This window comes from Elaeis guineensis, chromosome 11 (genome assembly GCF_000442705.2).
Source record: "Elaeis guineensis isolate ETL-2024a chromosome 11, EG11, whole genome shotgun sequence".
Classification (NCBI taxonomy): domain Eukaryota; kingdom Viridiplantae; phylum Streptophyta; class Magnoliopsida; order Arecales; family Arecaceae; genus Elaeis; species Elaeis guineensis.
Genome location: NC_026003.2, coordinates 110,950,282 through 110,965,828, shown reverse-complemented (window position 1 = coordinate 110,965,828; position 15,547 = coordinate 110,950,282). Strand labels below are relative to the sequence as shown.

At 40.2% G+C, this 15,547-nt stretch overlaps 2 protein-coding genes across 2 annotated transcripts; both read right to left on the bottom strand.

Moving 5' to 3' along the window:
- Nucleotides 1–186: 186 nt before the first annotated feature.
- LOC105054181 (4-hydroxy-tetrahydrodipicolinate synthase, chloroplastic) lies at nucleotides 187–6,775 on the bottom strand. The gene is made up of 3 exons (XM_010935630.4): nucleotides 6,343–6,775; nucleotides 3,282–3,362; nucleotides 187–1,243 (listed from the first exon to the last, which is right to left on the bottom strand). The coding sequence occupies exons 1-3, from the start codon at nucleotides 6,441–6,443 to the stop codon at nucleotides 316–318; spliced, it is 1,110 nt and encodes a 369-aa protein (XP_010933932.1). The 5' UTR covers nucleotides 6,444–6,775; the 3' UTR covers nucleotides 187–315.
- A 2,692-nt stretch (nucleotides 6,776–9,467) lies between these two features.
- On the bottom strand, nucleotides 9,468–15,178 carry LOC105054182 (bZIP transcription factor 29). Its single transcript, XM_010935631.4, has 5 exons — nucleotides 14,809–15,178; nucleotides 13,510–14,737; nucleotides 13,272–13,404; nucleotides 13,103–13,187; nucleotides 9,468–9,969 (listed from the first exon to the last, which is right to left on the bottom strand). Exons 2-5 carry the CDS (start codon nucleotides 14,646–14,648, stop codon nucleotides 9,758–9,760), a joined length of 1,569 nt encoding a protein of 522 aa, XP_010933933.1. The 5' UTR covers nucleotides 14,649–14,737; nucleotides 14,809–15,178; the 3' UTR covers nucleotides 9,468–9,757.
- Between the last annotated feature and the right edge of the window lie 369 nt (nucleotides 15,179–15,547).

Sequence of the window (15,547 nt, the reverse complement as noted above, 5' to 3'; positions counted from 1 at the left end):
ACAGGCTAATGAATTTCTTCTGTGGTGCTATAACGTACAGAACTCTTCCACCCCCAACCAAATCAAATACTTCTTATACCACAATTAATCGGTGATTGATATAGGGTCAGGGAGGACCCTGAATAACAAAGCAATGCCCAAAATTCCAAAACCAAAATCATAAGATAACGTGAACACTAGGAAGTATACTGGCCAGCTCAAGTCTAATCAGTTCCATTTATAATCACAATTCATACAACAACATTATCCAGTCATCCATTAACCAAACTCTATTTAAAAAAAGCAGTCAAAATGCTAGGCATGATAAAGCATATACTAATAACGACCCACTGATATAAAGTCATCATCGTCAAGGACTTGCACATCCTTCTCTCCTACAAAATTCTCCCTTCCAATGGCCTCCACTATACGGACAAATTCAACCCTTCTTTCAAGAGGAAGAGGAACATATGGCAACCTGAAAACGGGTCTTGTCACTCCCAGCTGAGCCAGAGCAGTGTTAAGGCCTATAGGATTTGGCTCACGAAACAACCAATCAATTAAAGGCATCAGCATTGAGTTCAGCAAAGGATTCTTCCCTTGGAACATGAGCTCATGCATCAGACCTGGAACAAGGTTGCTAACAACAGATATAACTCCATTCGCCCCATAAGTCCACCTAGAATCATGACACTCATTGTCATTACCACTCCATATTACCATCCCCTGATCTGTATATTCCTTAACTCGATCATTTCCAACACACTCCTTGACACCTGCCATGTTAGGATTCTGTGAAATCTTATGTATAACCGAAGGAGGAATATCTTGTCCGGTTCTTGATGGTACATTGTAGATGACGGACGGGCCCATGGAGAGGACTGTCTCAAAATGTGAGACTAGTCCTTGGGAAGACGTCTTCCCATAATAAGGATTGATATGAAGGGCTGCATGCATGCCTACAGCAAAGCCCTGTTCGGATGCATGGATTGCTTCTCTTGTTGAGTTGCTTCCAGTGTTCCCTATTACTTTGATTGATGTACCAAAGCAATTAACAGTGTGCCCAATGAGCATGATGTGTTCATCCCAGCTCATGAGATGGCCCTCCCCTGTTGTTCCTCCCACTATCACGCCCTCAGCACCATTATTAATCTGCATGTGCATTAGGGAGTCATAAGCTTCAAGGTCAAATCTCCCATCAGGCAAATATGGAGTCTTGATGGCTGTGATTAATCTGAGGCTCTTAATGTCATCCACTGATGTCCTGCAGCAGCAAACCAAGAGAACTATTAGCAGCAGAAGAATATGCATTGGGCCACTAAAGCCCTTGAACAATATGGCACTCAAGGTAACTACGAATCACTTGAACTATGAGGAATCATGAAATAAAAGAATCCCAATCTCCAAGTAAAGACATTACCCTCTAACAGACCAATACAAAAATTTATATATAGGTGGTATCAATATCATAGTCTATCAAAGCTACTTCCTTCATTGAGCTACAAAGGTAACTAGAGATGATGAAGAGGATGTGACCAGGCCTATTTGAGTAACCATCCTTGATTGTGCTGCTTGGGTTTGAGTAAAACTGTCAAACTGGTGATCAATGATTCTGTAATTCTCTCTGATATGGAAGCATGATTATGAAACTATCTTGAGAAAGAAATCTCTTACATTTAAAACAAGAGGGGGCAAGTTTATCCTTTTTGTTGAGGTAAGCATGCATGAATGTGTGTGTGTGAGAGAGAGAGAGAGAGAGGAGTCCTATTGGTAACATCTAAGCCTAAGCCCTGCCATATCAATGCAGAGAACGCAACATGCCATATGGTTACTAATGATCAACAAAATATGAAAAATCTAAAATATCCAAAAGCTTTTGAAGTTTCTTACCACCATATAAAGTGAATGCCACATAGATGGTAATTGTAGATCAGAAGATATGTAATCCAAAAATGCTTTGTGGTTCACATAAATTCAAAATCCAAACAGTGATCAAGAATTGCACATCTTAGAAAAGATGAGGATCCTGATTCAGTGAATTTGTATGCTTCCAGACCATAAAAATATTACACCTTTACAATGAAAACTTTCCATTTTGTTTCATGTTAGCGTGCAGCAAGAACTTTTGGTCCTTAGATATGTTAACTGTTCAAGATCATGATTGACAGTTTAGATTCTAAATATACATGACTTTCATGCAATTTTTACATGAGGTTTGGTGCAAATCCTACTTGGTGAATGGTAGCTCGACTCCACTAGTTAATTGTAGCTCAAATTATACTACAGAAGATCCATACCATTACATGGTAAAAACAACATGGTTACAGATCTTATATTCACAAAGAACCATCGTCCTAAATACCGTAATTGCACAATAGGAAGCAATAGAGGAGGAGAAGTTGGTGGGATTGTCCCCTTAACAACATAGCAAGAAAGAGAATTCTTAAGAGACTATGAAGAGAAGAAGAAATAGAAATAGGAAAATATGAGAATTATAATAATGTGTTAGACCCTGAAAGGGAATCTATGGGTGACTGAAACCAGTGATAAGGTTGAGAGGGAATGTCTGACCAGCAGTTAAGTTGAAACCAGTCATAAGGGAATTTTTGGGGGAGTGAAACCAGTCATAAGGGTGAAATGGAACATCTCACAGATAGTTAAGTTGATCAATGGAAACAATAGATGGAAAGAGTATATTATTGGCAGCCAGATGGAAAGAGTATATTATTGGCAGCCAAGATTTAGAAGAAGTGTTTACAGAAATAAAACAGCAGAAAAATTGCTGCCTAGAAAATAACAAACGGGAAGACATGTAAGGAAAGGTGAAAAGACAACCTCAAATGAATGACATTGAAATATAGGACCTACTTGAAGCAACAGTCGCATGGGCTGAAACAATGGAAAGGTGGGTCGTGAATTACTCTGACCATTCAAGAATATAAGGATGAATTCTGTATGGCTTGTATTGTCCAGTGGGCATCAGTATTATAAAGGTGATTTCTCAGTGTAATAGTACAGAAGGTAGAATGTTTTATAAAGCAAACAGAAGTCAGGTGTGCATGTCACATTTGAAATTTATTCCTTGTATAAATTATAAGTTTTAAAAATGATATAGCAAAATGCATCTCTCTAGAACCTCCAACTAAGCTCCTTGATTGCAGTTGAACTGCACAATCGCAAAAACTTTAGCAGTTGAGTGGACAGATTGGTAGGATATATTTATAAAAACAAAATGTATAAGAAGACTAAACATTAACTTGATGCCCTCACACAGAAGCAAAACCCTAACATATACTGCTAACCTGTTTTTAATTTCAAGACTGCGCATTGGAAGATGATAATTTGGAATAAGAACTGCTTCTGGAGATCTCCATCTTCGTGTCCTGGACGTGTTCATTTAAGGGAAACAAAATATTAGGTCACAATATGAACAACCAGTCATCCAAGTCCATCAAGTAGAGCCGCAAAAACTCAATATCCGAAGAGCTTCTGCAGTCTCATGTATCCATTGCGAGTATTATGTTTGTTAGTGCATCTAAATCAAACATTGCAGAATATATTTTAGTTTCTATAAGCAGAACACAGCTCAGATACTGAAAGGCAAGGAATACTAGTACATCATACATTTGCAATAATACAACTTAAATCTGTAACACAATCAGCAAAACCTTAGACTTTCAAGGCCATGTTCTATGAAGCACATCCAACAAGATTTCTTCTACCAGTCTCCCTCATCATAAAGATGTCAAAACTATCCTATAATTCCTATGTGTCTGCTCATTGCCAATTATTAACTGACATGCCCACATGGTTACAATTCATGTAGCTACTTCATATAATTTTCTTGTAATAGTAGATTGGTTGTAGTTCTTGAACAAGCATTTCAACTTCACCCACCATGTGCATTAGTTATTTTCCTCACTATCATCTTCTGTTCTTAACACCTCTATGCTGATTACATCCATAACCTCATGTTCTTGGTAGTTGACATTTTAGTGGAAAAGAAAGGGTTGAAATACAGATATCTGTACCACATCAAAAGAGGGACTAGTATGGTGCGGTATTGCACATATGATACCAAACTAAGACGCATTATATTAGTTGGTGCCAATAAAACAAAAGTGACACCAACCACCATATGATGGTATGGTGCAGCACCGAGGGCATAGCAAGCACTAGTTCCCTACTAATATGGTATAGCATGCCCACTATGGAACTAGCAGGAACTAGTTCTTCAACCATTGAAAAAAAGTAAGGGTTAATGACTTCACAAACTATTGCAATCCCATTAAGAAGTTAGATGGGTTCATCATAAAAATTTCAGAAGTTTTGATGTATGTTGTATGGTGTATTACAGAATTGACACCCCCTCCCCCCACAAAAAAAAAAACAAAACCAACCCCAACACCCAAAAGAAAAATGTCTGAGGTTCACCACTACTAGCCAACCATATGTTAGCAAACATTATGCTTATTTTAACCTTCATGCAAGCAAAATAGGGAACGCCAAACATTATGCTTATTTTAACCTTAATGCAAGCAAAATAGGGAACACCATTTCCAAGTGACAAGAACATAAGGTTTTGAAAAACATTAAGCAACCATATGTTAAATTTCTATCATGGGGTAAGATGATACTAAACTTTCCAAAACAAAAACCATAATCAGTTTTTCTACAATCATACTACAAATTTATGGGTCATAGACATCTGAAACTCAATTTTCATGGATTCAGATTGTTCCACAAATGTATACAAACAAAGGGGTGCACTATAGCTTAAGATAAGGCCCATTTGCTTGGATTATGTTTATCTCTTACATTGTATCAGTATTGGTGTTGCCAAGTTGATTGCCTTCTTTCAACATTAATCTATTAGGGAAAAAAAATTAGAAAGCTTCCTATACTACACATGACACCATTTACACAAAAATGGCACATCTGAAAACAAGTTACAATGACATCTTCATGACCTGTTTTTTCTCAAGGACCTACCAAATTGCACTAGCTATGGGTGCTCAAGTTCAACAAAAGTTCTTCACTTATTGAAGTATGCTTAGAACGTCTTATCAAATTGAGCATAAAGGATCATTGTACCAACCCATAGCTCAGTACCTACCATATCGATAAGGTATTTGTACCATACTGCGATATGTGTAAGTGTATGGGTGCAAACGAGTCAAGCTGCTTACAAACTACTCAAGCTCAACTTGAGTCCAAGCTCAAATCGACTCGGCTATCAGCAAGTTTGGGTTAAGATCGAGTAGCTCGAATAATTTTTAGAGTCGAACTCGAGTAGCAGGATACTCGACTTGAAAGCTTCGAGCCTATTCGAATTTATATATATTTTTAATAATATTATTTTTATTTATAATATATATTAATATATATATTATTAGTAGGTTAAGGCTCGAATTCAAGCTAGAGCATGGCTCGATTGATATTCAAGCTGAGTTGAGTCAATCTTGAGATTTTTTTTTTTTTTTTAATTTGAGTCAAGCTTGAACTTGAGATATTAAGGCCCGATTGATCCTGAGTCGAATTTCAAAACTAAGTATTTTGAATCAAGTCGAGCTCGAGCTTTTAACTACTTAGCTTGGCTTGGCTCGATTGCAACCGTATTTCGGCATATGAGTTCAATCAGCCTATACCGATCTGAACCGAGCTGAACTATCCTGTACCATTGGTACTGACCCATACTGCTTGATTTTGAGTGATACCATGGCTGGGAGTGAGAAAAATGAATTGGAATACCATGTTGGTACAGAGCACATATTGTACTATGCTGACTGCACTGTACCAACCGTACTGCATTGTCTTGGTCATGTACAGAATCGTTTCCGATATCAAGTTTGTGGACTTTGTCCAAAGAATCAAGAACCCTCATGTTCTTACATACAAATTTGGCAATAACAAAGGTAATCTCCCTTCATGCCTTCATTATGTAGCAAAGTTGTGGACATACGTCAGCAAATTAGAACTATCAGAGCCCCTTCATACCGCATTGCTCACATGCTACCATCAGCAAAAATTTTTCCTTTGCTCCGCATTATCTTCCTAATTTTATTTACAAAAATAACTTTTGGCACTCCTCGAAATCATTTTGATTCATCTACATGAATCTTAAAAGACTTTCCAAAAAAAAAGAAGAGGAAGCAGCTTTTTGCCAGAAAGTAACTTCACAATTAAAAATAATTAAAAAGGAACTTTTTTACCATCAGGTGGGGCTAAATCTCCACAATTAAAAATGAATAAAAATGTAACTTTTTTACCATCAAGCGAAGACACTGCTCCATGATTCACTTCACGACCTTACAGACAAACCATCAATGTCACGAAAAGATGACGATCAAGTCCGAAATTAACCTTGTATCGTTCCCGGCGGCCGGACGGCAGGGCTTCAGGCCAAAGCTCAGCGTGGCGTTCCTCAAGCCCAGCCCGTGGTTCATCAACAGCGACGATGCCATCCTCTCCCTCTCACTTTCCTTCTAGTCAAAAGGAAGGGGGAAAACGAATAAAATATCGAAAAGGTATCAACTTTCCAACGGCCAAGCGGATCAAAGAGCTCGGCGGTGCGAGCGATTCAGCAAGCGGTGGTGCTGGGAATAGAGATGGAAATAATCGTCATAATGATCATAGAGAGAAGGGTGGCGGCGGTGGCGGAGGAGAGGCGACGGAGAGGTGCGAAGTACGAGGCGGCGGAGGTGGGCCCCATGAGAAGATTATTGAAGCGGCGGAGGCAGAGCTGGTGGGCGGGGAAGAGAGAGCATCCGAGCAAGAGAAGGGGTTGGTTGTGGCTATTTTATTGTTTCTAATGTTATAGGGTTTTCACGAGCCACGGTTGTGTCCTTCGCGTGAAAGAAGGATACACGTTCCTTCGCGCCCAGAGACCTTTGGATCATCCACTGCATCGATCTAAGGCACTCCGAACTCTATCATCCATCCGCTGCACAGCGCGCAAAGCAAAATAGGGACGATCCGACGGTCAAGGGGTGCGAAAGAAGGTTTTTCTTTCTTTCTTACGGAGGATACAACCGGGCTCCGGATTTTTGACTCGCTTTTCTCAGGGGGGCCAAGAGGGCACGGTACGTTGGAGTGTTGGACGGATTGGGAAGTAGGGTCTGGCCCATGGTTTGGACTTCGGATACTTTCTACGGTGGTCGTCGGCCCGGTTTTCTCTGCAATCCTCATCCAGATTCTTATCACCGAAAATGTTGGTGCAAGTCTTTCCAATAATTTGACTAGAAAGAGAAAGATAATGAATTGGTATTCTTATTCCAATGTTAGGTATGTTCCAGTGTCATGTATATGTTATGCATACGAGAGAAAAGCATAGATGGTTACGATCCAATGAAAGATTTGTTAATGGCTGTTATCCTTTTATACGATAAGTACATAATAAGAAATTTTTTGTGCACCACACGTAGTGTAGAAAATCCAACATAAAGCATACTGTCTTATTCCATTGGTCCACATAGTCATTGCTTTCCAACACACATTTAATATCTGTAGTTTTATTTTTTTTAAAATTTTGAATGACGAAAATATCTTTATTTTTTAGAAAAATTATGACATCCTATGTTCATATTATGACATCTTACATTCAGAAAGTCATAATTTTTGTCCATAGGATGTCATGATAGGACGCAGGATGCCATAAATTTTTTCAGAAACAGAGATTTTTTTTGTTATTCAAAGTTTTTAAACGAAAAAATAAAGCTGTATGTATTAAATATGTGTTGGAAAGTAGTAGGACAAAAATACTTCTTCCACATTATGGCATTTTAGGCCAAATTATGACTTCCTATGTGCGCAAAGATATAATATGCCATGTCATAATTTTTTTTTTACAGAATATCATAATGTGATGCAGGACGTCATAATATGCCAAAGAATGTCATAATTTTTTTCAAAGAACAGAGATATTTTCATCATTTAAAATTTTTAAATAAAAAAAAAATTATGAATATTAAATACATATTGAAAAGCAGTGACTATATGAATCAATCGGACAAAATGATATACTCTACGTCGAATTTACACCATCCGCAGGGCACAAAGAATTTCTCAATGCTTATTTGTTGGATGCACACTCTGATGGTGCGCTCAGCTTCTCTCTCTCTCTGCTTCAGCAAAAAAAACAATATATTTGCTATTTTAGTAGAGATGTATGCGTAGAACACCTTGCTCATGGATGGCAATGTCTCGGCATGGGATAGGATTGAGGCCTTTGATAAATGATAACAATGGTATGTGTTATAATGTAGCATAATTTTTGATTATTAAGTAATTTAATAAGACATGCAGAAGTGAGACATTTGACGACATCATTCTATAGTAGCTGTTGTTTTTGCAAACATAGCGTAGCAATGGATGTCATCTTTGAAAACTTAGCTCATTGTATTCTGTAGAAGGTATATTGGTACCCTTATTGCACTATTACTTTATGCACTATCATTTAGCAAATGGTTCTTTGATTTATATTTTTTCTAAATATAAAACTCAAAAGAAGACTTTTAGGACTAGATTTTTAGACTCCCTTACTCGTTCTCCATCTTAGAGCAACAAATTGGTGTCACCTCTTCCGTCAGATTCTATATTTCAGTTAATTTCCCACATTTTGCTAAGTTGCAGGAAGGTCTATTCTTTGATGTATGCTATTTCATTGCATTCTCTAAGGTTCCATGTCCTCCTGCTTTCTCTTTCAATTAATAATGGTACGCTTCTGGTGTTACAGACTTCATGATGGGATTATATTTTGTGGTCTGGTATAACATATGTTTGCAAATTTTCCCCAAGTTGATGGTGGGTTTTTGAAGGCTTCATGGTGGAGGAATCAAGACCAAGTAATCTCCACTTCAAAGAAGCAACCCCTTGACAAACAAATCGTCGCTCCATTAGCCAGTAGATAGGAAACTAAGTATGCTACTACCACCTTTTGAAACTGCAGAACGCGTACATGGTTCATCGGGCAAGTCAGACAACAGCAAAAGAAGAAAACAACAAGTCATGCTACAAACAATGAAATTGCAACATCAATTCACCAAAATAGGCATCAATAGCTTGATCCTAAACTTTTATTAAAGACAACCATCTAAATAGCAATGTATAAACGAATACAATAACATGCTTGTGCATTCATCCATGATAACTTCACCTGGGATCGATCATTTCATGCCCGATAGCCTTTGTCACCAAAATTACTGCCAATAATAGCAAGTCATCATCCTTAGCACAACCTGGAAATCCATGGAAGGCATGCAGAAACTCTTAAGAGTTACATATAAGAGTCTCCCAGAATACGCCATATTCAGGGAAGTTCTTGCATCTGAATGGCAAGCTAAATTTTAGTGTTTCTTTTCACAGCTTGAAGCAGAGATTTCAACTGAGTAGGATAAGCACCAGAAGAGAAACGTGCAACCTAAAACAAGTTTGCCAAGAACTCTACAGAATTGTTGAAAGATAAACCACCACATAACTGGAAAAAAAAAAAATCATCAAGAACATTTTTCTCCAAGTTCTTCCACGACATATATAACAGATAGTATAATTACAAAGATATAAAAAAATACCTATATTCATATGAAAATCCAACAAATAAAAAAGATAGCAAATGTCTGAAAGAATATCCAAGCAGGATAAATTGCATACAACCTCCTCCTCAGTAACTGGATAAACAAATGGTGGAATTTCACTTTATTTAACTAAGATGGTGGAAAGAACACTTTGATGAAAATTTCACTAATTTCAGCCTGATATATATCTTTTAATGCACCTCAAGTTATTTTTTTGATTCATGATTCATGCCAGCACTGTTCTGCTGCTGCTGCAATTGATAGAGAGGGTGCTGTGCAGGTTGCTGCTGCTGCCGCCGAAACATCAGAGGGTTGATTGGCCTTTGCTGATTCAAGCTGTTTGATGCATGGCCATCAACCAGCTCCCCAGTAGCAAGTTTTAGTCGCTGAACTTCTGCAGTCAGTGCCTCGTTTAATGCTGCATGATGTATTACCAACAGTTCCATTACAGTACTCAAATAGAGGACCCTTATAGTGATGCATCAATATGATAAGTTGGAAAAACAAAAAAATAATATGGCATGTCTGATTACAAATGCTTATATTTTGTGCATTAAACTGTGACATTATTATATTGTATGTGCCTGTATTATGTCATGCATGCATGCATAAATATTATTTCCGAGTATTTCATGGTTCAATTGCACCCTATCTAGGAAACATGAACACAGGTGTCATTATGCCATGGGGTTGACATTCATGCAGGCAGTTGTTAAAACAAGGGCACTGGCACTGGTAAACCAGGAAGTTAGACAACCTAAGCATGTAAACCACAGCTTTTGGTTTCAAGGTTTAAACAAATTACAGATAGAAATAGCGGAATCAAAAGACATATTTTCATTTACTCAAATTGTTGAGCATCAGATAAAAATGGACCTCGCTAGCTTGCTTAGTTTCAAGAATGCTGCAGATAGCATAAATGGCTTTCAGCACTGGTCAAGAAGAGGTGAACGGATTAGTCAACATGGGGAGTTGCTGGGACCGGAAGAAGCTTCTCTCCAATGGTCAGTGCATAAATGATTTAATCCAATTGAACTTTTATCCAAGTAGCTTAACATGGATCAGTGATTGAAATTAGTAAACATTGCCTTAAGAAGAAAACTAGGGGCAGGAAGAAAGTTCAGTACACGCAAACGCATACACCCAGAACGTTAATCCCTGTGAGAAAATCCAATGTAGATATTCAAGATGGTAATCCACACTGTTCACCATGTTCTCTGTATTCTCTGTATCTTAAGACATAGGCCAACTGAATATTCCCAACCATGAATCACAACATCTATGTCATGTTCCTGTTCATTTTCTGACCACTGGACGCATCTGTAACAATTTAAACGTTTCCACAACATTTGCAGTCTATGTTTAGGCATTTTGAACATTGCGGTGCAAGCTATGGATATTTGATATATATGTTTTGGCATGCATTTTAGCACCAGGGAATAACTAATGCAGTATTCTCAATCTCATTTCCAAACTAGGCGTACAGAACTAATTCTGAAACCAATTATCGGACTAGAATGTTATTATTGAGCAATACAAAATGGGAAAGATAACAAGGCTTTCCTATTGAAATCACAAGAGCAAGTAATGTAGGCAGGGCAAACAACTATAAGAAGATAATGTTGTATTATAAGAAAAGAAAGCTTAGAGGGCAGGCCTTAACGCAATGGTAAGGTTGTTCCATTGTAACGTGGGTGTAATGGGTTCGAAAGAAGGAAACAGACTCTCCACAAGTGATGGTAAGTTGCGCATTTCCCCTCCCCAAACCTCACAATGATGGGAGCCTCATACAGTGGGACGCCCTTTGTTTATAAGAGAAGAAAGCAAGCATGCCCTGAGGCCAGGGCCTATCCTACATGAGAATGGCAAATTGGCAATAGTCAATAAGTTATGAGAAAGAAACCAAGTCTAATAGGAGCCTCGTGCAGTGCGACACCCTCTTTTTTATAAGAGAAGAAAGCTTTGCCCTGAGGCCAGAGCCTATCCTACATGGGAATGGCTGTAGTCATAAGTTACGAGGAGGAAACCGAGCCCAGCAAACAGATAAAAATCAGACCGAGTTAGCCAAGGTGAAGAATATGTGGAAGAAAAAGTCACACTCTAATTTTTGTCAGATACGGACCAAAGCAAACTAAGAATGGAGACTGGAGGTGACAGATAAGCCTTCACAAATAGAACAAATGCAATTGATGATATTGCACATCAAGTATCAAGAATGGAGGTTCATTGAACCCATGACCCTGGGAAGTTGTACCGAATGTAAACCTTTGTACTATTAGGATAGAGGCCAACATGATTATGTGGTCAGAGAATTTACTCAAGTTTTCTATTGTCACTTATTAAGAGTGGGGATTCGATGTGACACCGCATCCATCACAACGCATGTCATCTTGGGCTACTCAGAGTGCAGATCTGATGGGACATCGTGTCTATGTCAAATTGATACCAGAATGGAAAATAAAATTGATCCATGGGTCACATCACAATAACCCACGTAAATAGAAAGGAAGCATTTTTCTGGCAAAAACAATCCAAATTCCTCGGAGCTAAGTTCTTCTTGGCTGGGATGATATGTTCTGATTTGGAGAAAATAGTTTACTAAAGCCAGTAAGTGGGACTGCTGAATGCAAGAGGATAAGCGTTGCGGCTTGTTACAGCTAGTTCTCATGAGGAATTAAAAGTTGAATTTCTATTGCTTCAAGGGCTAGTAGAAGTGTTGGCTGATATTTGCATGTAAAGTGAAGTTTAGATCATCCGAAGGACCATAGAAATGAAAATATGAGATTAGTAGATTCATATGTTAATTGACACCAATTTTTAAAGCAATCAACCTCTAGGAGCAACTGAACCATGTTGGACCAATATATAGTAGTGAAATTTTCAGTCGTTGAGATAAAATCAAACAACTAGGTTTCATAAAATTTCATTTTAAACCAGAAGTTGACAAATGTTCTGATGACCATTCTGCGAGCACAAACATGTGTTTTTTTTCCTTTCTTTTGAGCATCCATAAACTTATCATTTCTTCTATTCACTCTCAGTTCTGACCCCTTCACACTCCCAATCCTGATTTTCTAAGGACCTTGACATGTCAAGCTTGTCATTGTGAAGTGTTAAAAATAATCTCAAGGGGAAAATAGGTAACCTGAATGTACCTGTTCGTAACAAAAGTATATGCATAAAGATGGTTGTGTATCCTTCAGTGCTAATGCATAAAATTAATCATGTGTTTCTACACTACAGTCATCATGGAACCTAACATTCTGCAAAGGCACATGACACTTCAATTTCTTAAATCATTACAAACCCTAAAGAACAATCAATATTGTATCAGCAAATTTTTGAATGCCCAAAACAAAGCCATCTCTGAAGAGGAATATAACAATGCAAACTAAAATTGGAATATCACTGGTTAGTTTGAAGCTGATACTGTTGCTTTAAGTATTCAAAGTGGTTTCTGCTTGCTATATAAAATTAAGAATTCACCATTTGTTTTATTTACTAGTGCAGTATCAATACCCAAACACCTCAATTGAAAGTGAACATATTACCATCTCTTAATTGTGCCTGCTGCTCCATAGCTTGAAGCCGAAACTTCAACTCATTGTTCTGACTTGTAAGTCCAACCGAGTCCCTCTGCAAGGAGAATAAAGAAGGAAGTTGGCTTCGCAAACAGCAGATACCCATAGTTACCAATAAAAAGGTTCAGATGTGACTCACCTGTAGCAAAGTCAGCTGTGCCGATAATGTGGTTGCCTCTGTTTGCAATGTCTGCACCTTGCGCTCCAATTCTGCAATATACTTCATCTTGCGTTCCTTGGAACGCGCAGCTGACTGCCTGTTTGCCAAAATCCTGAAATCAAGAGATCAAACATTAAGTAGAGAAGTTTGTCTGCATCCACTTCACTTCTCAATTACAAACAGAACATGAACAGAGAGAATTAACATATCAAAGCACCTCTTGACGCGCTTTGGATCCATCAATGCCATCTCCGAAAGCTTGTCGTTCGCCATGATCTTCTTCATCTCAACAGGACTAAACTCCCCATTTCCAAACTCCAAGCTGAACACATTGGATGCTCCATCCTTTGAATTGGCTCGCGGGGTCTGTGCTGCCTGCAGGAATCCTGAGGAAGGTGGCATCTTGGGCGACTCCTCGCCAAAATTCAACTTGCCCATGAAACTATCCATGGAAAGACTCCTGCAGTGCCGAGTAGTCGTTCCGATGGGACCTGGATCACCCGCCGCACTCCGCTTGGCCCCTTCCTTCTTCTTCACCGATGGGCTATGATTCATACTGCTCTCAGCTTCGTTCTCACTGCTGTCGGCGCCGTTCGTCTTCGTTCCACTTGCCCCGCTATCCAAATCCCCGCGCTTGTCCTCCGAAGAGTTCAGGGTGTCCAAACTCTCCAAATTCAGATAAGCATTGAATAAATCATCACCCGAATCCGCTTCCACCTTCTTCTCGCAGACTCCCGCGGCATTCATACCATCCAAACCCCGATCCCAATCGGACTCCAGCTTCACCAGCTGCAGCGGCGCCGACGCCGGCGGAAGCTGGGCGGCCGGTGGTGGGGGTGAAGACGGGAAGAAAGCAAAGGGGATCTCGCTCTGCGAGCGGCGATGGGCTTTACGGGGAGGCAGGCCGGCGCCGGCAGCCCGGGAGGCGCCGCCGGCCTTCGGGGGGAGCGGTGGGGAGAGGGAGCTGGCGTCATGGTCCTCCATGGAGACGTCGGCGGACACCGAGTCGGAGAGGGAGGTGGTCGGCGTGGAGTCCCGACACGGAGGCGGGCTCAGAGGAGGCAGGGAATCGAGAGAGAAGAAGGCCGGCTGAGAGAGAGACCGCGAATGGTGGACAGGACCGCCGGTGGCGAGGGACGGCGGAGAGCGGGCGGCGGAGGGTGGGAAATGGGAGAAGGGGGAGGCGGGGGGAATGCCGGGCCGGCGGCCGGACTCCGGGCTGAAAGCCGGGCCGAAGTGGCGGTAGGGCCCACCGATTTGCGGGCCTTCGGAAGGATTCTGCGGTGCTTTGGAGACAGATAGCGAAGGATTTCTATAGAATTGCCGCATTAGATCGTTTCTAGCCGCATCCTCCATCTCTCCCCTTCTTATATTATCTTCTTCTTTATATATCTAAGTTTTAGCCAATAGCCTCTAATTGCCCAAAGCTGGAAGAAAGATGAACACTGGTGGATGCAAAGATATTAGAGAGAGAGAGAGAGAGAGAACAAAATGTTTAAGAAGCGAAGGTACCTACCACTGCCAAGTTCTAGAAGTGATGTGACCAAATGTACCACAGTAGAATGTGGCCTCACACTTGGTGACAAGTTAGAAGTTCGAAGTCTCTTTCTCCCTTCCTCGGTTCTCTTCTTGCAGTGGCCTACTTTTTTTATTCACCAAACAACGCAACTTGGATCTTTACTTACCTGTGCAAAGATGTTTTCCCACTGCTTTCTGACTGCGAGTCTGAGAGCTTATAAGTTTATACCGTCGGGGCACCCACTTTAGAGAGGCCGTGTGGGTCCAAGGCATCGCGTGAGCTCCGTGATTTGATGATGCAAATGGAGAAAGGAAGCCCGTGATTTGATCTCCAATTGAGGGAAAGAGACAGCCCATCCTTCCATGTTTTGAACCCGTAATGACCTCCTTTCTTGGCTCTGGAGGTCCAAGTGCTTTTAAAGCCATATCTTTCGGATTTAAGGGAGGTGTATCCTTCAAAAATTGCAGTGATATATTGTTGTACTACCTTGGCTTGACCACCGAGTGGTGGTGTTCACATAGCTCGATGTGGGGTATATTATTATCTTTATTACATGGGCGCCTCGAACGGGTTGGCGAGGGGGTCAATTATGTGATGTTGTTGACCTGGAGGCGAAGGAAGCATGCACGTTCTTGGGGGACACGTGTCGGGCGGCGAGAGGAGCCGTCCTCGTGAATATTCACGTGGGAGTATGGCGAAGGTGCGGCTTTATCCTCGACCGAAGCTCCCGAACGAG

Bases quoted from the DNA above. Each gene is read 5' to 3' on its own strand.
- LOC105054181 (XM_010935630.4), bottom strand. From the start codon at position 6,443: ATGGCATCGTCGCTGTTGATGAACCACGGGCTGGGCTTGAGGAACGCC. The intron at 3,363-6,342 runs GTTAATTTCGGA...GAACACGTCCAG, and splicing joins GCCGCCGGGAACGATACAAG to GACACGAAGATGGAGATCTC. The intron at 1,244-3,281 runs GTTAGCAGTATA...TTGCTGCTGCAG, and splicing joins AGTCTTGAAATTAAAAACAG to GACATCAGTGGATGACATTA.
- LOC105054182 (XM_010935631.4), bottom strand. From the start codon at position 14,648: ATGGAGGATGCGGCTAGAAACGATCTAATGCGGCAATTCTATAGAAAT. The intron at 13,405-13,509 runs GTGCTTTGATAT...TCTTGATTTCAG, and splicing joins GATCCAAAGCGCGTCAAGAG to GATTTTGGCAAACAGGCAGT. The intron at 13,188-13,271 runs GTGAGTCACATC...TTCTCCTTGCAG, and splicing joins CACAGCTGACTTTGCTACAG to AGGGACTCGGTTGGACTTAC.